This window comes from Corvus moneduloides, chromosome 11 (genome assembly GCF_009650955.1).
Source record: "Corvus moneduloides isolate bCorMon1 chromosome 11, bCorMon1.pri, whole genome shotgun sequence".
Classification (NCBI taxonomy): domain Eukaryota; kingdom Metazoa; phylum Chordata; class Aves; order Passeriformes; family Corvidae; genus Corvus; species Corvus moneduloides.
Window position 1 is genome coordinate 21628179 of NC_045486.1, and position 21455 is coordinate 21649633.

Consider the following 21455-nt stretch of genomic DNA (forward strand, 5'->3'; position numbering starts at 1 on the left):
CTCAGAGATTAGAAAATAGAAGTCCAAACCTCTGCCAGGTGCAGGTATTTAGAAGAGGATCAGCCATAAGATTCTTACAACACATCCAGGGATTTGATGGACTTACCTCACTGAAATTCGGGAAACGCAATTTTTTTATGACTTACTGTCCAAAAGCTACTAAAAAGCTGTATGCCTCCAACAAAGACATTGAAAAATCTCAGTCAAATATTTATTTAGCTTTTTAATCTAATCTGAGATCTGTAAGTGACTATCTGAATCTGGAACTGGAGCTTTAAAGGAAAACAGTCGCCTTGGGTGAAATGTCAAGCTGTTTTCCCTCATGAAGAAAAACCCAAAAAATTTAGAAAATTAATCAAGGCCAACAAGGATGCTGCAAAACTTTAAATAAAAAAGCAAACATTTAACTAGAAATCAAACTTCCTATTTCTTTCAGTGCCTTTGAAACACACATTCTGTGCTCCTCTCTAAAGCAACATTAACCCGCTCTGATATCATGATTTTAAAAAACAGACATCTCCTTTCTTATCACTAAAGAGAAGTAAGAGACTGAGCCAAGAAGAGAAAGAGAGATTGCAAGAAACTCCTTCTAATGAAGCTCCTGGAGACAAATAATAATAAAATCTAAAAAACCAAACCAACCAACCAACAAAAAAAAAAAAAAAAAGGAGCCTTTGCCAGGATCACCACAAAAAGATTATTTTCTATCAGTTTTAATGCTTCAATTTGAAAAGTAATCCCCCCTCCAATTAATATGTTAAAGACATTGATTTTGAAATATATTTAGCAATCTTGATAAGCAAACAATGGGGCACATACCTCCAGGAAACACTCCAGTTTATAGGAAGAAGACAAGTGTTGACCATCCTACAAAGCAGAAAAATCAGCAGCATCTTCCTGGCCTTTCAAAAAATTTCATTGCTTTTTGTGGAAGGTCATGGCTGCTGATGGCACTAAAGCAAGTTTTAATTGTGTGAAATTATGGCAAAAGCCAATTGCCAGAGAGGGCAGCCCAGCCTCCACAGCATGGCTCTGTTTATCAAGGTCCTAGAATGATTTGGGCTCGATGGGATTTTAAAGATAGTCTCATTTCAACAAGATGATGCTGCCATGGACAGGGACATCTTCCATTATCCCAGGTTGCTCCAAGCCCTGTCCAACCTGGCGTTGGGCACTTCCAGGGATGGGGCAGCCCCACCTTCTCTGGGCAACCTGTGCCAGGGCCTCACCACTCACACAACCAAGAACTTCTTCCCAAAATCTAATCTAACCCTGCCCTCTGGCAGTGGGAAGCCATTCCCCCTTGTCCAAGGTCACTCCAGGCCCTTGTCCGAAGTCCCACTCTAAATCTCTTAGGGACTCTTTAGGCACTGGAAGGGGCTCTAAGGTCTCCTGAGAGCCTTCTCTTCTCCAGGTTGAACACCCCCAGCTCTCACAGCCTGGCTCCAGCCCCAGCTAGTACAATCATAGGACTGCACGCTTTAAACTCCTCTTGTTTATTTCCTTTGCTGTATTCATGTGCATAAAGGAATTTAAGCTGGGCCCCAATGAAGCCAATTTACTGGCTGGAGTGGTTGGAATTCCTTTGCAGTGCTCTGCAGGTGCTCTCCTGCTGACCTGTGATCCCTCTCCAGGTTCTGGGCATCTCTTGCTATCACTGCCATCAAACCAGAAGGAGTGGGATGGATTGAGATTCTCCTGCTTTAGTTTTTTGGGTCTAGTGGCTGAGTTACATGTTAGACCGGGTTGTTCTGTGTTATGAAGTCAGACTCCATCAACTTCATCATGATCCAAAATAAATTTGATGAGCAAAGGACACCTTACCTTACAGACACAGAATTAATCTGCTCTCTGACACTTCTTCACTGTGTGGGATCAAAGAAAAGAATGACCAAGGCTCAGCTGGAGCCTTGAGGCATGACCCCACCAAACTGGCTGTCAAACTCCACTGTGCAGGTTTTCCAGGGGCTGACAAGGGATGTGTCACCATCCCCATTTTAGTGTTAGCCAGAGAGTTCCTTTGAAGCTATCTCCCAACTCACTTCATGCTACTGTGTTTTGGTTTGTAGCTCATCACAGTCTCGGAGCATATGACCTGTTCTCTTTTAAGAGGAGAGGCATCCAGTGAGTGCGTCAAGCACACAACAGCTGCTGACAGGCATGTGGTCCTTCATGGCCTACCATGAGCTGACCTAATGTATAAGCCCTTCAGACTCACACCCAGGGCAGTTGGTGGTCCCCAGCACCACCTTCCTTCCACAGATCCAGTTCTACAGGCTGCAGTAGCTACTGATGTAGACATGGAAAATACAAGCTATTTTTCCTTTCTTTGGTATTTTTAACCTGAAAGTAAACATTTTACATAAGCAAAATCTACCACTAAATATGAAAAACTAAGAATACATCCTAAGCGGAACATTTACCTCATTGCTGTTTTCAGTAAATTAATCTTATCTCAACTCATGATCTTTATCTGTTTTGCCTCCAATTCTCCTATCCAGCTGCCATGGGGGAGAGAGCGAGTGGAGCATGGTTTGGAGAGTCTTGATGGGAACGCCAAACTGGGGAGCACCATTCCCAAACCATGACACCACGAAACTAATCATGACCATACAAAGAGCAGAAAACTTGTCACTGTTTATAATAATCCTGACTACATATATAAAACTATGGTGTGCCCAACATCAACTATAACTGCTTCCCACTCCTGAATCAGAAACAGAAATACTCGAAGAACTATTTATACTCTTCCCTTAAAAGCCAAATCCAGTCTTCCCCCAAACCTGACACAGGAGAGAAGGCAACCACAAAGTCCAGTCTATCCAGGAGAAAGTGAGAGCAGACTTCACAGCGGGAATTTCTAACAGGCAGCACCCACTGAGAAAGGGTTTGTAAGAGACTGCTTATCTCTGCATCCCAAGTCACAGTTGCCACTAATAAATGCCAATGCTACAAATGAGAGCAGATCTATCTGGCTGCAAGGGAGACCATGCAGTGTCTATGCACTCCGGATCAAGCTGAAACCTTAGAGGTTATCCAGAACACCACCAGTTCTTCATGCAAAGAGTGTCTTGCTAGTAACACGCTAGCCTAGATCCAGCCCAAGATTTTGGGCAGCCTTAAAGCTGAACCAAGTCCAGCAGGGTTTTCCAGACAGTTCAAACGACCTAATCCTCTTTTTTACAGACTCCAAATAAAGTCCTCAACTGACCAAGATGAAGTATGGAAAAGACAAAAAGCTTCAGGAGATCAGAGGAAACAAAGCCAATCTTCTTCTTGACTTTCTCAATTGCTGTCAGAGGTCCAACTGAGACGACAAAGACCAAAAAGCATTACCTCAAAGCTCAATTCATAGGTGGCTGATTCAGTCAAAGTGTAAGCACTGTATATTAACATCTAAAAGTTCAGCTGTTTCAATTATACAGTGTAAGTCAGTACTTGAAACAGGTCAAGTTTCTGATTCTCCTGATTAGAAACCATCAAGCAACCAAGTGCAAAACATGGTCTACCTAACTGCAGAGAAAGCCAGAACACTATAGAGTAGCACCTTACCTCTCAGCAACTTCCTAGTTCCATGCCCAGTTGTTTCGGGTGAAATCTAAAAATATTCTAGGTAACTAAAGAGGTTAATACAGTTATACATATATTAAAAAAATCAATACACTGCAATACACCATGCATTTACCACTGGTGCTCCAAGGTAAAGATATGGTCTTGCTATTAGTCCTAGCAGAATAAAAAGCTCCAAACTCTGCACATATAATAAGAGGAGCCCTCCTCCACAAACTGCAGGGCAGCAACAGTGCCAAAATTAAGTTGTGTTACAGCTCGAGGCACCAGAATGTCTTACTGCAGTGCCAAGTAAAGCCACTTCAGTGAGGAGTCCTCATGCCCCATTAGGGATTGCAAACCCTGTGTTTAGGAGCATGGAAAGAAGCTGAGAGATTTACGAGAATTAGCAGGGCTGTATCTTGATTTTCCTACAACATCCACTTTTTCCAGTGAGGCAGATCTGTGGTCTTCTGAGGACTAAATCAAATGCCACTTTATTCAATACAAAAAGATGTAACTCCACCATGACACCAGCTTCCAGCTAAAGAAATCTTTTCCTGACTTACATCTTACAGATTCCTTAAACACACATCATTCTAGTTTTGCCTTTAGTGTTGGTGCCAGGACTTCTGGCTGCCAGCACAGTAGCAACTCAAGTTTGCAACGGGGGAGGGGGGGCAGGGGAACATTCTTGACAATATTAGCAGTTAGGAGTTTCCTGTAACACCAGCAGAGCACTGGTGAACAGCTCAGAAATGCAGAAAACGATTTTCTTCTCTCAGACTTGATCAGCCATTATAAGGTGCCAAGACAGCCTCTGTTACCACTGGGACTGCCTGTAGGACCCCCAGAACTGCTGCAGAACCAACAGTTTAGACTATTCCCCAATGAATAAGACCATTGCAAAGCTCCTTTCTTTGGCAGAACCCAAATTACCCCACTTTTCAGCATCCCATTTTTCCCCTGCCCTCATGTAACCACCTGAGCTGCTGATCAGAAAACATATTTACCTCAAGAATGACAGATAGCTTTGACTGCTGCAATTTTCCCTAATCTCCAACTGAAAGAAATCTAGTCCTTCCAGATGGACCCATGTACTTCACAAGCTGAAGCACAAAAGGAACTTCTTCAATCAATTTCCACTGTAACAAATGCATCCCCATCTGACAAAGAGGAAAATGAAGGGGGGAAAAAAAAAAGTTTTGTTCCTACTTTTATTTTCCCATTGGAACAGAGGAGTGTAACAGGAGGTAAACTTTTTTTTTTTCTGCCATTTCCTGCTCTTAGAGACAAAAGTCTTTCATGCCACATAAACATTAAAACTCCTATCAAGCCCATAATTAGAGAGTGGAAAAGATAATAGAAAAACTATTTAAAATAGCCTGGGCTTTTTCCCTAATGATATTGACATGTTGAAGACAATCCTTAACTGTAAAGCACCCCAGATCTTAAAGTCAAATTACCTTACAATCTGCATTCTCAAATACATTAAAGACAATCTAAGGAGATTACCCAGAACTTGAATATGGAGAACACTCATGACATGATGTGTAGGGAACTCTACATTTGGTTCAGATCTCTGACCATACTTGGGACCTAAATCTGGGGAAAATAAATACCCATTTTCTTACAAAGCTGGATCTAACTGCAAAGGAATATACTGAACACCTATGAACCCAGGAGAATATTTTTTTCCCCCTAACAAAACACTGGTCAGTATTTTCCTCTGCTGTACTGGATCTGCTTAGTATTGCCAGCTGACTACAGCACTAAAAACTCGAGTATCAGTGCTTATTTCTGAAGTGTCATCCCAACAGAATCATGTGTCCTGGTTCCAGCCAGGAAGGGGTTAATTTTTGCTGCAGAATCCAGAGGTTATTCCATACCACTTCACATCATTTTCCAGGATGGGGAAAGGGTCCCTTCCAGGTGGCATAGCATGGTGTGGTCAGGTATTGTCGAGGGTCCTGCATGGTGATTAGCACTCACCTGTGAATCATTGGCCTCTTTCCTGTTCATTCAGTATTATTATTGTTGCCTTTATTGTTAATTTTCTTACCTCATTGCTGTTTTCAGTAAATTGATCTTATCTCAGCTCATGATCTTTATCTGTTTTGCCTCCAATTCTCCTATCCAGCTGCCATGGGGGAGAGAGCGAGTGGAGCATGGTTCGGAGAGTCTTGAGGGGAACGCTAAACTGGGGAGCACCATTCCAAAACCATGACACCATGAAATTAATCATGACTGTACAAAGAGCAGAAAACATAATAATAATCCTGACTACATATATAAATAATAATAATAATCCTGACTACATATATAAAAAAAAATAATAATCATAATCCTGACTACATATATAAAACAATGGTGTGCCCACATTTACAAACACTGCAAGCCCACTTTTAATAGTGGGTTAGCCTACCTGAACTCAGAAGATAATGCTCCTTTTCCATGCAAGGATCCAATAATGTATAATGTGAACTAAAGCTGAGCTCATATTGCAAAGGATCTGCTGTTTGCCTCCACTGGGATGAAGCTATTCCAGCATGTATATAACACCTGATGTTATTTTTGAAGGTCTTCTTAAAAACCAAACACACCCAAAAAAATCCCAAATAAACAAAATAACCGAACCAAACAAACAAAATAACCGAACCAACCAACCAACAACAACAAAAAAAACAAACAAATCAAACAAAACCAACCACAACATCCCTCCCCTCAAAAAAAACCCCACAGAACCCTCCAACATAAACAAGAAAACCACCCCCAAAACAGTACTTGTAACAAAGATTTTGGTATCTTCCCAGCCAGAAGGCTCTTAGCCATGCTGGCCAGACCTCAGATGAGTTTACATGGACAGCCCCAAAAAAGCAGGTGCTAAATATCTGCAAGTTGCTTTACCAGAAGAGAGCTTAAAGAGTGCTCTTAATTTGGAGACTAGCACAGGGAAACTAATCAAATCTAAATGCAAATAGTTCTTTTTACATGGTCAGTATGACAGAAGTTGAAGGAAGGAAGAAACTGAAGGTGTTTGCATTAACTTTCTGGAATAGTTAGTGTGCTGGGAATGTATTCAGAAGCAAGTCTGCCTGATGGAGTGTGGGTCTGTCAGCTTAGACCTAACATTTAGAAGACAATTGTCAACACTGAAAAACGGACTGGAAGGAAGGAAGTCATACTCCTGATTTCTCTCAAAAATCAATTAGTTCAAAAAAAAAAAATTTCAAACCTACAAGACAAAACCCAAGCCAAAAACCACATTAGATTTAATATCAGTAATCAACAAAACTTGAAAATGCATTTAGTTCCGTTTTAGTCCTTGTATTCAGACTACACCGAGAACAGATGTAACGGGTGGGACTGACAGAGAGCAGCAACGCTGACCTATCTAGGTCAACTCCAAGAAAGAGACCAGAGATGTCAATATCTTTACTGAATATGCTACGTATTTCAGCCTGACAACAGAAGCAAACACTGTCACTATCTAGCCTCTACAAACATTTCTAAGCTATCTGTAAACTGCTGTAGAAATCCACAGCTGAGCTACACTTCAAATCCTGCATAAATCAGCCTTTATCATGACTGCCATTAAATAAACATAAAAATAACAATGTAGAAAAAATGCAGACTTCCAGTTTTTGTGGGTTTTTTGTTTAAATAAAGTAGCTAAAATCCTGCAATTGTGACATTCAGCTCTTAAAAATGCATTTAATGTATTTCAAAAGGAAGAGAAAAAAAATTGGACACTATAATTTAATCAATACCAGCAAGCTGAAATGAAGACTGTATACCACATCTTGAATAGGCCAGCTGGGTGCAGGGAGTGGGGACAAATTCAGCATCAGCTGAAGAGTCAGCTTAAGATAACGCAACACATTTTCATCACTGAAAACCAAACCCACTCCAAGTCAGAGCCAAAACAAGGAAGTGTAACAATCTACATCCAGTTTCTGCATATTCATAGAATTATAGAATCACAGATGGTTTTCATTGGAAGGGACCTTAAAGACCACCACATTCCAACGCCCCCCGCCATGGACAGGGACACTTTCCACTAGACCAGGCTGCTAACATGGAAAAGACAAACCTATTCAATAAATGTGGTCCTTCTGAAGAAAAGTCTTGTTAATTGCATTTCTTTTATTCTGGACATTATTTACACATTCATTCAATAGACACACTTCCATAAGTCTATTACCCAGCTGTAACACCACCTACAAATACACATAATTAAGAAGCATCATTTTAAGCAGAACTCTGATTAGAAATCCAACAGTAACTTGAATGTTACCACCATATTTCCAGTTCGAGCTCCCTTTTGGATAAGCATTTTTCCAACAGACTGCCTTTCTCTGGGAATCTCTGGGCATGCAATCTGGCTGATCAGCTCTAGTCCTGTACTGGTTACCCACTGACATTAGAAGACATCCAAGACGCAATACCAAGGCAAAGCACTGCCTGCTCTGTTCAGACAAGGCTTTATCTTGCTCCAGCCTGTGTTAATCCCTGGAAGTGTGACCTCCCTCCAATATATCTATCTGGCAGCAGAATCATCAGGGGGAAAACTGTAAAATTTCTTTGGGCCATGTCTTTTAACACCAAAGTTGCTGAAAAGCATGCTCTGCTTCTAAGCGAAATAAATGACAGTCATCATCACTACACCAGACTGAAAAATAAGGATTTGGATTTGAAGGTCTGCCACAACCCTTCTCAGCAAGGGCACCCCACTGCAATCCCCAGCATCATCTTAAAAAATCCTTAAACTACCATCTGATTTTCAAGTCTTAAAAAAATTAACAAACAAAACCAAAAGGGAAGTTACAGAATCACGTTTGGACTACTCCTCCTTTTATAACTGTGCTCTATTTGAAAACTCTTACCATTTTAAAAAGAAAAACCAATTTTATTTCATAAAAAAGTCTTTTAAGGGCTTTACTGCAAATGATGATTCTGCAGTACTTTTAGAAACTAAGGCACATGTCATTTAAACATCTTCAATGCATTTCAAAAAATAGATCAATATATTGATTTACTAGTCAAATGGATATTAAGTGAAGTCTCATCTTATTTTCCCCACTACCTGGTGAAATAAAAAATCAGCTTTTAGTGCCAAGAGCCTCCTCAGTAGGTGCCTGAAGGACTCCCTGTGGGATGCATGGTTCTAAGGAATGACAACGATGATGGATTTTGTTATCATATTGCCACACCCAGAATTCTTCAAGCTACACCAAGAGATTACATGCTCAAAAGCCTCATTTAATACATAAGATCGCTTCTTCCATCACAAGACAGAGGACTATAAATTCAGTGGGGGATGGGGATTAAATTAAGTAAAATAAAAAATCAGGGAAACAGTAGCACAATTACAGAGTTATCCTAACTCCACAAACACAATCTATCTAAACCTCTATGTTTTGGATGTAAAACTAGAAGATTTAGAATGCTGAGAGCAATGCACAAAAATGTGCATTTTTGCAATCTGGTCTCCAGAAGGATCTGAAGACCAAGTCTAAGTTCAGCTCAAACTGCAGTAACTCAGGGTTTATTAATTTTTATTAGTCAGCCAAGCAGATGTCACAGCAGAAACATCTTGGGAAAAGATGTCACCAGGAATATCCTGGAGCTTCCACAAAACAGGAAGGTGTCAGAGGGAAGAGACCAAGAACAGTGAGAAATGTAAGAGAAAAAAAAAAAGGTAGGTTGATGCTGAGCCATATCAGTGGTACTTGAGGGTTCCTCAGGCACTGTGAAGTAGGACAAACAGGTGACCAGGACTCAACAGGGGTTTGGATGTTCATCCAATAAAGCTGATGGAATAGATCAGGAAACAGGAGACAGGATAATCTAATGTGTTTGGCAGATTTGGAATATACTCTTAGCAGCCAATACCTTTGTGGTTGGGAGACCCAAGCAATGTAGGTGCAAAAGCAGATGTAAGGGAATCAAACAGCCAAGTTTAAAACCTGTGCTCTCAAGCTTTAAGACTTTTAAGAGCATTTCACCAAGCCTCTCCCAGATTACAGGTGCCACCTATGATTCCTGTGATTCTGACCCTCCCTCAAAGAGAGAGGAAACCACCATCCTGTTGAGGCTCTGCTGTCATCAAAAATCATTCAGCAAGATCCTGCTCAATTCTCCATGGTGAAACCTAATCCAGCAAGGAGGGAGGAGAGAAAAGGGAGCACTAAAACAGTGCGCACTGTGCAGCTGGAGGCAACTCACCTGCGAGTTCCTTACAGCTTTGGATGAATCAGCTCAAACCCAAAATACAACACTTCGCAGAGAGGAGTGGGGTGGACCATCCACCCTCGGGTATATTGTCACAATACAAAATTTTAACTCTTCAAACATGCAAGTAAAACTGTGGCACAACTCTGTATACAGTTTCTGTATATACTAGAAATTTCTGTTATCAGCCATAAGAAAATTTCAATTTCCGTAGAGGCCATGAATTCTGTGAGCTGATGAACCCTCCAGCTTTAAGACGTGATCCAAATTTTAAAGAATTGGGTGTAGGGGGAAGAAAAGAAATAGTAAAACCACTTCTTGCTGCCAGCTATTCCTCAACCATTTGCTACAAAGGTTTTCAGTCTGTGGCCAGAACCCCGAAGCAGATGGACAAGTAACACAGCAGCTCTCCTATCCTCAAAATTTGCTTCGGCAGTTTCTTTGTCCTAAGAAGAGGATTAGCAGTTTTTAAAATAACTTTTGGGACTTGCATGGTCTGGGAAATACCAAAAAAACACTCTCCTTTCAAGGGAATAAGAAAAGCATCTGTTCTGCATTCCAAGTGAAGCAATTTTTTTGACTGCACCACAATCAAGATCAAGCAGCCATAACTCCAACCAAAGACCCAGTTCCAGCAACTCCACACTTTATGGATGAGTCAGGATTATTTAAAATTATTATTTTTATTTTACTATTTTGAGGAAATCTTACTCTCCCCTAGCTGTGAACACTTGCACTTCCACCAATAAATTAGGAATGGCAAAGCAAGGCATGTATTTGTATAAGATGAAAAAATTTTAAGAAATGCATTTCTGAACTGCGCAATAATTAGGGGGGGACTTCTCCCCCCAACTTTGATATTTGGCTCTGCATTTCTACAGCCAAGAAACAGGCTGTAAGAATTTCAATAGCAATTAGTAAAACAGATCTGGGAGACCTCAGCAGGCAGCACTGTTTGTTCCTCCACGGGAAACTTCACTCTGCATGAATGACTCCCACAGCCAGTGAGAGTGATTCACAGAGGTGGAACACCTGGCTCTAACAGGAAATTGGAATGGCTGAGATTTTCCTCCAGGCAAAATTCATCTGCCCCCAGTCAGGGGCTTTGTAGATACTCAACAAAGAAAAAAATGGGAAAAAAATTTAAATAGAAAAACCATATATGTTACTTCAGTACAAACCCCTAAGAGTTCCAAGACGCAGCTGTACACTACTACAGCCTGGGGGCTGGACCTTAATCACTGTCAGGTTTTGTAGGCTGAGCCACAGCTCCAGTACAACCATGTCAACCAACAGCACAATTTTGCCTGTGGGGGCACAATCCCTTTTCCCACCAAATTTAAGAGGGAATACAATCTTCAGGTTGCACTGGGTTATGTGTTCAGTTATCCTATGTGGGTGCGCACCCCCCTGCCCTCCTGGAAGCTCACCAGCAACAGCATGGAGCTGCAGTGGTTGACCCAAGGGCCAGACAGCTACCAAATCCCGGGGGCTCCAAACACATCTCCAAAGGTGTGGCCGAGGTGGGTTTGTGTGAGGAAGCTCCATCCTCTGCTGAGAGCCTCCATGAGGAACCTTGCATATTTCTCCCCCAAGGGTGTGAGAACTAAGTACACTGTCATCCCCTGTCTTTCCCAGAAACACTGCAGCCAGCACAGGGCATGATGCTGGATTGTAACAGCAAAATCTAGGAATAAGACCAAACCCACGGGAAGCTGAGCTCTCATGGTATTTTAATCCACTAGTCTGCAGAGAGATCACTCCTTCCTTTACTGTATTTATTCAACTCTCTCTTAGTGTTACCCCAGAGAACTTTTCCCTTGCTTCTTCAGTGCTCACAGGTTAAACTCCCATAGCATTTTGTACAGGTTTCCTCTTTTACAAATTTCAGATTACTTACTAATTTTTACTTTAAAACCCTCTCTCTTTAAAATCTCTTCCTACGCCCCTATCAGGTTTTTTTGCACTGTACTCACTTTTTCCTTCTTTTCTATCTCAGTCTTCTATTCTACTACTTCATTCCCTTCAGTTTTTACACAAACATTTGTATTTAGCATTTTAAAGCTGTGGGTAAAATTCAAATCACAAGCCCCCATCAGACACATAGGGCCAGTGGCAGAAAACACAATATCTCTGTAAATCTCATTCTGGAAGTGACAACCAAATTACACTTAGCAGGTGATTCATATCAAACATGGTAAACCCATGTTTGGAGGCTTCTTTGGTCTTCCTTTCACGATTCCTTGCCCCAGTGTTTGGTACATTAACTTTCAACCCTGTTCCAAACTCAAGGCCCAAAATGATTGCTGAAGTAGCAAGAATCCCATGAATGTAAATATTTGCTCAGGGTTAAGTTACCAAGAGAGAATTTCTGCTCAGATCCTGCAAGCCCAAAAAGAAAGAACAAAAAGAGGCCAAGAGTTTAAGAAAACTAGACCCCAATGTTAAATTCCTTCATTATAGTCAGACACCTGCCTGTTTTTCAGAAGTATAAAATAAAGAGGAGAAACCTCTGACATCCAAGTGATATTTAGATGTCGCCCTGTCTTCCAAAAAATACTGGGACTACCGGGTTCTTCAGACTTTTAGAAATTAGATTCTTTAATATCAAGGCTGGTATCCTCCAAAAATTCATCCATCCAGATTGCCATGATGCCATGTACAGATGTGTTTGTTGCTTGCATACGCTGTATCCAAATGCTCCATCCCAAGGATAGAGGTTGGCCTTCCAATAACAGGCCGACATATAACCTGTGTCAACTTTGGACCCTGTGTTAGTGTTTTAGCCATTCACATTAATTAACCAGCTCAATGAGTACCCGACATTAACCGTAAAGGTAGCTGCACTTAAAGCAGTGGTTCTACATACTTCAGCAGAGGTTATTCAAAGTGCTGGAGGAGACAAAAAGGGCAAATACAATGTGTAATTTATTCATTCAATAGTCCAGCATAACAACGCTCTCTCCTTGAATATTCATTACACAAAAGAATTTCTAAGAAGCAGAATCAAATTAGATAAATAAAGAAGAAATAAAGAACTAGAACAATCTTTCAAAAGGGGACATTTCAGGATTTTAAAATGCAGTTCCAGTAAGGTAATTGCTTGTGGCCATGCTGAAATGCATGAGAACCTACAACACTTCACAGCTCCTCACCTCTCACAGCAATGGCCAGAGGTCTGCTCTGTCCCTGTTAATTCTGTGAAGGTTCTGTCATCCCAAAACATGCATTTTGCCTATGGCTGGCAACAGATTTGAAGAGCATTAATTCTACATGATTATATTCACTGCTCGATGACTGTTTCTGACCCAACCTCAGGAGTGTCCTCTGAACAGCTGTCGATACTTCCAACACATTTAAATGTACTCTAGAGGCCTGCAAAATTTAAAAATTTAGAAATGGTTATTCTTGCCTTTAGTACCTCTGAGCTCTCTAGAAAGCCACCAGCAATTAAGACAAAAAAGTTGGTAACACTTGACATATTTCTTGAAGACACAAAATATCTTTCTCAGGCTATTGGTGCCCAACACGAGTACAGAGAGGGACCAACAACGGTCATTCTGACCAGCGTCTTGGGGATGCCATGTGACAGTAAAGCCAGATTTACTAGCCCCACCACTAACGCACATTACATCATTCAGGCAGTACCAAGTGTCTTAACAAAGGAGAAAAATCCCATATTAACACTCCTGCAACTTTTTTATGCTGATGGTTAACCGTGACAGAGACGTTGGTTTTTAGAGTTCATAACCACAGAATTAATTACACTAAGAGGGAGAGAAGAAAGACTGAGGGACAAAAACATCGTGCCCATATCCGAAAGGTTATTCAAACAGCCTGGCTTCCAGGTAGGAATTTCATCCCTCTGTTAATAGAGGGACCATAGACGAGGAATTGATGAACTCACTTTGCTGAGCCCCTCAAGGATCCTGCAGGGAGTCCTGCAAGAGATGACTGAGATTATGCTACGTCAACAACCTCCTCTTCTCAGCCTTCCACCTCAATTCTTCACCTAGCCCTCTCACAGCAGTTAAATCACTGGTTTTCTGTCTCACACAAGGGTCTTAATCGTGGACAAAAAACAAGAAAAGTCCAACCCAGAACATAAGAAAGCAGGTAAAACCAATAAACTCTTTCACAGAAAGACAAATTCACAACAAAAGTCAGTAAAACAGAAGAAAAGGCAGGGAGAACAGCATTTTGTGAGGTAGTGGTCAGGGACCACAGAGGCAATGTGCTTTCAATAATGCCACTTAACGCATCAACCCTGAGAAGCCAGGTCACAACTGCAGACCTGGGTATTTCTCATAGAAGGATATGGTGACTACTGCCAGAAAAAGCAATGGCCACACCACGCAGGGAGCGGAGATGAGCATGAGGCTATCACTCCAATTAGCATCACAGGCAGAGACACCACACACCAGCACATCTTCTCTGCACAGGCTGGCACAGCCCTCGCCCAGTACCCATGTAAAGAAAACACTCAGCATTGTAGTCTCAGGAACTCCTAACAACAGGCAGCACAGATAAAATGAACAGCCACAAACTGTGAAAATAAACACCAAAGGCCCATAAAGTTTTAAGATACTGCAAAGTGTAAAATGCAAATCTAGTTATACTAACCCTTGCTTTTAGGACGTGGCTGGGAATGGGAGGGGGAAAATAGAGGGAGGGGAAAAAAAAATTTCCCCTGGAAGCACTTTCCAGTGTACCTCACTATTGTTCCACCAACAAAGGCGTCTCAAATTTCACCACCCATAACCTCCAAACCAGCCAGAGTTCCGTGCTGTGACTTGAATGCCTCCCAAATGCTGCAGCGAATGCAACACTGAGCTGCAGACATCTACTTTCAATTTCATGTGGATTTGCACCCTGGAGGTCTGGGGTCCTGTGCTTGGGGGTGCTAGGCTCAGTTCTCCATGGAGAGTCCAAAGAGGTTGGCAGAGAACACAAATGAGAGCCCTGAGAGCTGGTGCTGGGCATGCAGCATGGCTCAAGAGCTGTCAAATCATGGAAAGGAGTTCAACAATACTTCCTCCTATTTTCCCTCTCTCATTCATGCCCAAGTCCATCTTAGCTCAGCCTAACTCGTATGCTCTGTCTCCACATCTGAGAAATATATGAAGTCACATTATTTTTTACCTAAAAGAAACTTTCCACTAGTTCATAGAATTTGGAACAAGAGACATATTTTCAAAGAGTATCAATATTCATCATTATGTAAGAATCACAAGTCACAGTCAGTCTCTCAAGTGAAACATCAAATTTCACATTAAAATTTGATAATGCCAACGCAAATGGATACCACAGTAGTTATTACTGCTTTTAATCTGCCACTTTTCACTCTACTCAAACAAGTCAACATCTACATAATCAATGGCTCAAATGTCTAACACGGTATCTGTATCCAGGGATCTAGAAATATTTAAACTTAGGATCTAGAAATATATAAAACTTAGGTTTTACCAGTCACCTCTTTTAGTTTCAAATTGAACTTTTGGTGAATGAAAAATTTAAATTTAAAAATTAAAATGTAAATCTTAACAAATGGCTTGAAGAAGAAAATTAATCTTACTCAAAAGCATTTCACAAGTTCATCTCTTTAGTAGGAACCGGTGCACAGTCAGAGGAATCAAAGCATTAATCACATCATTGCTGCATGTACACTCCCTGCCCTTTCAATTCTCACACAGACCACTGGGTCACACTCACTGACCACAGACAGACCATTATTGATCCCAAATAATCGTATCAAGATCCCTAAAAAATCAGTCCAGACAATCTGGAAGAAACCCCATGCATCCATAATTGTTGAGCTTGGTCAGCAGGTACAGACAAGCTTCAGTCAGGAACATTCAGTGTTCTTTGAGCTTACAGACACATGGGAAGACAAAGCTGTTCCCAAAACCTCCTGCAGAAGTTAGCTGTTCATTTTTCGTTGAAAACCAGTAGAAAGCGGATGGACTTTAGGTCGCATTTCAGAGGGCAGCACTGCCCATGTCACTCCATCTCACATAGCTCGTTTGAGAACAAAGCTTTCTCAAAACCAAACACATTGAACCTGATCAGGGACCTCAGAGTATAAAATCATTGGAATACTTTGGAAAACCCAGCCACAAAAACTGCCTTGAAAACACTGCAGTGCAAACAATGCACTGATGAAATATCATCACCTGGGATTCTGACTTCCCAAGTCTGTCCGTCCTGGTGTCTCAAGGTTTCAACATCCCATTTCCACCACTACTGACCTAAGACAGTCTTCCTCATTCTGGATCACACTAGAGAAGCTCATCCCATACAAAAAGCCATGAGGACCATCACCACTATGATTCTACTATTTTCATTGTTTTGAATATAATATTCCCCTCTTGCACCTCTGAGATACTCCAAGACAAATACACTCTGCAGTCCTGACCTCATTCTACATTATCACCTCAGCCAATGTTGGGAGTTGGGGAGACACCAAGAATTGTGTTGGTCAGTATTTCTGTGGCATTAGTACACCATACCGGATTTCCTTAAGGAAAGCACGACCTAGTATCAACCCCGTCTTTCTTCCCTGCCTGCGTGGAAGATGCTTTTCAGGCCTTAGATCTGCACACTTGGCAAGAGGCAAAGGTCCTCTGGAAAGAGAAAGTCCTGTCTTCCCTTTCAGCAAGAGTTCCAGGCATACATTTAAATGCAAGAAGCTGCACCAAATGAGACTGAACAACAGCAATTCCAGCTCCATTCAAGAATGATTCCAGCCAGGACTATGCAAGCAGGGCACATCAGATCAGCGCCACAAGAGCAAGCAAGCTCTACAGATTTCCCTTAGATCACCACACTCTGAGTGCCCTGACTCTGAAAACAGGAATGAAGCTCACTGAAGAGCATCAACCACACTCAAGAAAATCACAAACATACACATACAGCGGGTTACATATTCCACCAATCTACAAGCAACTAACACGACAACCCTGGCTTCTTCACTAACAGAGCAGGAGGCTGCTAACATAGGCATTTCAGCTACTGCAAGCTCCAACCCATGTGGGAGGACCAGCCTCTAAAAATTAATGTACTGAAGATTGGTACCCAAGAAGTTCAGTTGGTGCCAGAAGTCAGGTTGCCTGAATATCTCTGGATCCAGGGCAGATGGGGATCTTCAGCAGCTCTGCAATTCACCATAATCTCTCCTAGGTTGATCCAGCCTTTACCTACCCACGAAGCAGGGCAGAAAACTTCCAGTTTTTAAAAATAAGAATTTATTTCTTCAAAAGAAGGAGTTCCTTCAAATGCAATCTCATTTTTATCATTTTTCTCTAGCTTTATTAAGGTAAGAACACGTACAATATAAAGAACTGGGTCACAAGTGAGCTAAATCAGGAACAACCCAGCTTGCTTATTTCAGGGGGTATTATAAACACAGCTCTGCTAGTTGGAGTATGAACTCTAAAACATCTTCCTAGCATTGTGAAAAACAGCTCTCTATGAAGAATAAACTTCTTCTAAAGAATGCAAGAATACTTCTACCAATGTATTCATCGCCACACATAACCCCTTTCCATCCTGCATACCTCTCAACAAAACCAATTCTGGTCATTAACAATTGCCAGTAGTCTCTTCCACTCCTTGGTGCCGCTGCGTATCAGGCACTGCAAGATTCTTTTATGTTGCAGAGCTATTTTCCTTTGTGTTAAAATTCCCTAAAGCTTGCAATGGAACTAAGGTAGAGCATATCCCTGTAACATACTTAAACCACTCTTAATACTTGGAATGGAAAATGTGACATAGGTACTGAGGTTTAAATAACAGCTACAATGCATGTGGCCAGTTTTCTAAACATAAGGGGTTTTTGGGCTTCTATTTTTCCCCTTCCTTTTTTTTTTTTTTTTTTTTTCCAGGAGAATGCTGGTTTTACAGAGACAGCCAGCTAAATGTAACAGACCATTATGGTTCTGAGATTTCCAGTGTGCAACTGGAAATAGTTTATGTTTAGCGTACTAACAGTTCCAAAAGGTATTTAAAAAGGAGAGAGAGGGAAAAAGACCTCAGCATTTCATAAGTACCTAAACATGTATTGGCAGGAAATAAATTTAATCTATACAGTTAAATAGCAGTTTTACTGAAATGAGTGTTTAACAGAACTGATTTTGTGTGGTTTTAGGAGAACTAAAAATATATTTACACAACTCGGTGGTGCATTTACTCAAACATGGATTCCCTGGCCATTGTGAGCCGCACAGGGACGCCGGGTCCAGGGTGTGTGTGCGAGGGCAGCTCGGGGTGAGCCCGCAGCCGGCGCTCGGGCGTCCGCGGGGAGCGCAGCCAGCGCCGCTGCGGGTCGGGCCTGGGGAGGGCGGGCCGGCCCCGCGGGCGATGGGTTTGCAACAAAACCGCGCCAGCGGCTCGCGGGGGCAGGGAACGAAATGAAAAAAAATCAATTAAAGAAAGAAAGTTAGTTGAGCGCGCCCCCGGGTCCATGCGGGCTGCTGCGCTCCAGTGGCCCCCGGCTCCCCGCTGCGAGGCGGCCCGACCCCCGGGCTCCCCGCCGAGGGCGCGGGCGGAGCGGGGCCCTTGCGCCAGCAGAGCCAGCGGGACCGCGCGGGGCAGCCCCTGCCGGCCGGCGAGGGGAGGGGAGGGCAGAGAAGGGGAGGGAGGCGGCGGCGGGGGGCTCCGCACACCTGGAGCGCGGCCGGCCCGGGAACCACCCTCCTCCCGCTCCGCCGCAGAGACCCCGCGGCCCGCCGGGACCCCTACGCCGCCCCGCTCCCGGCCCGGCTCCCCGCGGCCGCCGCAGCCTCCACCGAGAACTTGCGGGCCAGAGCGGGGCTTCCTTGGAATCGCGACCGGGGCGAGGAGGGGGCTGGGCGCAGCCTTACCCTCCGGCTCCATCTGCTCCCGCCGCCGCGCTCCGGCGCTCCCCGAGCCGCTGCGCGCTGAGCTGGGCCGGGCGGTTACAAAGGCGGCCGCCGGGCGAGGGGGGTGGGTTTCCTCTCCCTCCCACTGCAGCTGCATCGCGCCATGAGGCGCCGCCAGCGGGACGCGGCGCCCCTGAAGGCGGCGGAGGAGGAGGCGGGATGCGCCCCCGCCCCGGCCCGGCCCAAGCGTCAACGGGACACGCCGGAGGGGCCGCCCCGGCTGCCGGGGGACCAGGTGCTGCTCCCGGCCCGGGGGCGGTGGTGGGGAAAGGGCGCACCCGCCGGGGCTGGCCCCTCCCTAGGGCCGGGAGCAGGGGCCAAGGGGAGGGGGACAACACCCTTTCCTGCCCTCTTCCCGCCCGGCCCTGGGCAAGCAGCGCCTGCCGCTTGCGTGGCCCCTGGGTAGCGCTGCGAGGAGCTCCCGCTGAGCCAGACCCGTCCCGGGCTAACCGAGGACCACATCCCACTCCCCACGAGTGAACCGGTGGGCTCCGGGATACAGCTGCAGGGAGCAAGGGGCGCTCAAGCCCCTCACCACTCGCATGCCACAGGGAAGGTGTTTATGGGTCCCTGCAGTAAGAAAGAGGATGAACCCAGGGCGAAGCTCAAAATCACGTCACAAGCAATACAAAGGGAAACCCTAAGGGCTACAGGCTCTACACCGGCTGTTGCCCTGGGAGCCAAAAGCTTCTCGGTGCAGCTGCTGGGGGCGGCTGCGGGACACATGCTGAGGCCCAGGAGAGACCTCGAGCTGTGCATGACTTCTCTGACTGACCTGTTCTTCCATGTACGTGTCAGAGAGCAATTCGGATTCGAATTTTGACTGAGGGGACCAAACCCTGCCAGCCTCTTCCCACCTCCCAGAACCATTCCAAGAAACTAGAGCTTTTTAAACAGTCAGACCCGAAGGCCCACCTGATTTACTACTGTGTGCCTGGACAGGGAGTAGGACGCTGTAGCTAGGAGGGATTGCAGCCGAGTTGGAGGGTGATGCTCTCTTTTGTAGCCCTGGTGAAGTGCTCCTTCCACAGAAGGAAACCCTGCCTCTTCAGGTGAGGCATATATTTAAAGGAGAGCTTTCTGAGATTTAAAACCTCAGCTTCTCATCACAAGGAGTAAATAACACCGAGAAAAACAAATGTATTAAGCCTAAAAGTACCTATCAAGCAATCTATCTCTAAAAGCACAAAGTCATGTAAAACGGTCTTCACAAAGGCATTTAACTTCAGAAAAAAACTACAAAACAATAAAATGAAAAGTTATCTGTGTTGGGCTTTAGTCTATTTTTTATTACCCAGTAGTTCGTCATTGCTCTTTACCTTCCCCCTGAAATATCCAATGTTGATGCAGGCATTAGTATGGAAATATACTGTTGAGCGCTTCAATAGTGTGGTGGAATGGAAAAGCAGTTTTGCAGTGACATCCCCAAAATTAATTTCCATGGACTAATCATTCAAGAATAAAAGAAGTAGCTGTTGCGGATCAGCTCTATGAATAGGGTCTAGATAAACCAAAGTAAGAAAGCAGGTTTATCAGTAATGGACCAACCTGGATTTCTTGTCACTTTGAGAATCCTACCTGTTACTTTCAAAATCCTACCTTAAAGCATTAATATAAATACACAAATTTAATACACAACTAATGATTTCAGACATTTATTGCTGTAAAAATGGATATGGCTCTCTTAGATTAGTCCTGTCCTTTAGGACAATGAGGTGGGTCTTCTCTACAGCATTTTTGCCAGAACAGATCCAAGCTCACCAAACATTGCTGCATGGTTATCAGGTATAATGGAGATTCAGCAGCAGAAACAAACAAATTGTTGAAAATTTCCCAGGTTCTTTGTTCTCATGAAAGCAAGGTCCATGCTATAAAGTGGGAAGCTGAGACAAGCTTTATTTTTAGCATTTAAACTTGTTAGATATAGCACCAGAACACCAAATAACCAGCAATCCTTTAAAATTACCAATTTATTTCCTGCCCAGTTCTTTCCCCACCCTAGCCAGCATTTTGGTTTGGTTTGGTTTTTAGGTTGTTTCTTCTTCTAGAGAATTGGACCATTTTTCATTTTAGGCACTCAGTATCTACAGTCCGGGTATCTGCAGCATATAATTTGTATCTCTGACCAGAATCAGTTAAGTTATTCTGGAGTGAGGTAACAATTTAAGCAAGATGTAGCCATTGCTTTTGACCAGCAAAATTGTAACAGAGGGCCAGCGTCAATTTCTTTACATCTGGGAAATAAGCCGTGCCTCCAACCATAGTACATCGTGTGGAGTCAGAGAGAAGTTTCAGCAGATAAGCAACAAAGAAAAGAAGGGCTCTGCTTTGCAGCTCTGCTAGGGATTGGAAGGAATAAAAGCTAAGAAGAAGGTGGTCTGACACTACCAGCAAAAGAGCAAAACAGCGCAGATTTGGGTTTAGAAGACAAAAGACATTGCTGGGACATCTCCCCTGAATACCAGAACTTTCTTCCTACCTGAATTGAGAGGCATCCAATCCTTTAAAACCGTGAGGAGTAAAATGATCCTGGGATCATTTATGGCACAGTTTGTGACTCTTGAGTAACAAGCACGGGATTGCCACCCTTCATTGAGTTGCAGGCGGTAGATACATATCCATCTCTTTTAAGCCCTTTTCTTCTAACCTGTCTCAGGTACCTGAGCTGTTTCCCTTCGTGTCTTGTGAAGGAAGTCATAATAGAAGCAAGTCTGCCTTGTCGACATTTCTGTCATTTCTGTCACTCACAGCGTTAGTCTCAAAGAAGTTGAA

At 43.4% G+C, this 21455-nt stretch overlaps 1 protein-coding gene across 4 annotated transcripts in view; it reads right to left on the reverse strand.

The window, feature by feature from the left end:
- FGD3 (FYVE, RhoGEF and PH domain containing 3) overlaps positions 1-18980 on the reverse strand; it is a 102497-nt gene extending 83517 nt beyond the window's left edge. Inside the window, exon 1 of one of the 4 annotated variants that reach the window (XR_004242343.1) lies at positions 18645-18880. Coding sequence is in view for 3 of the 4 variants with exons in the window: in XM_032120759.1 (XP_031976650.1) it covers positions 18645-18780 (136 nt within the window). In the remaining variant the exon portion in view is untranslated. Of the gene's footprint in view, positions 1-18644 lie in introns of all 4 variants that reach the window. The other 3 variants (XM_032120759.1, XM_032120755.1, XM_032120756.1) reach the window with 3 other exon arrangements.
- Positions 18981-21455: the final 2475 nt, after the last annotated feature.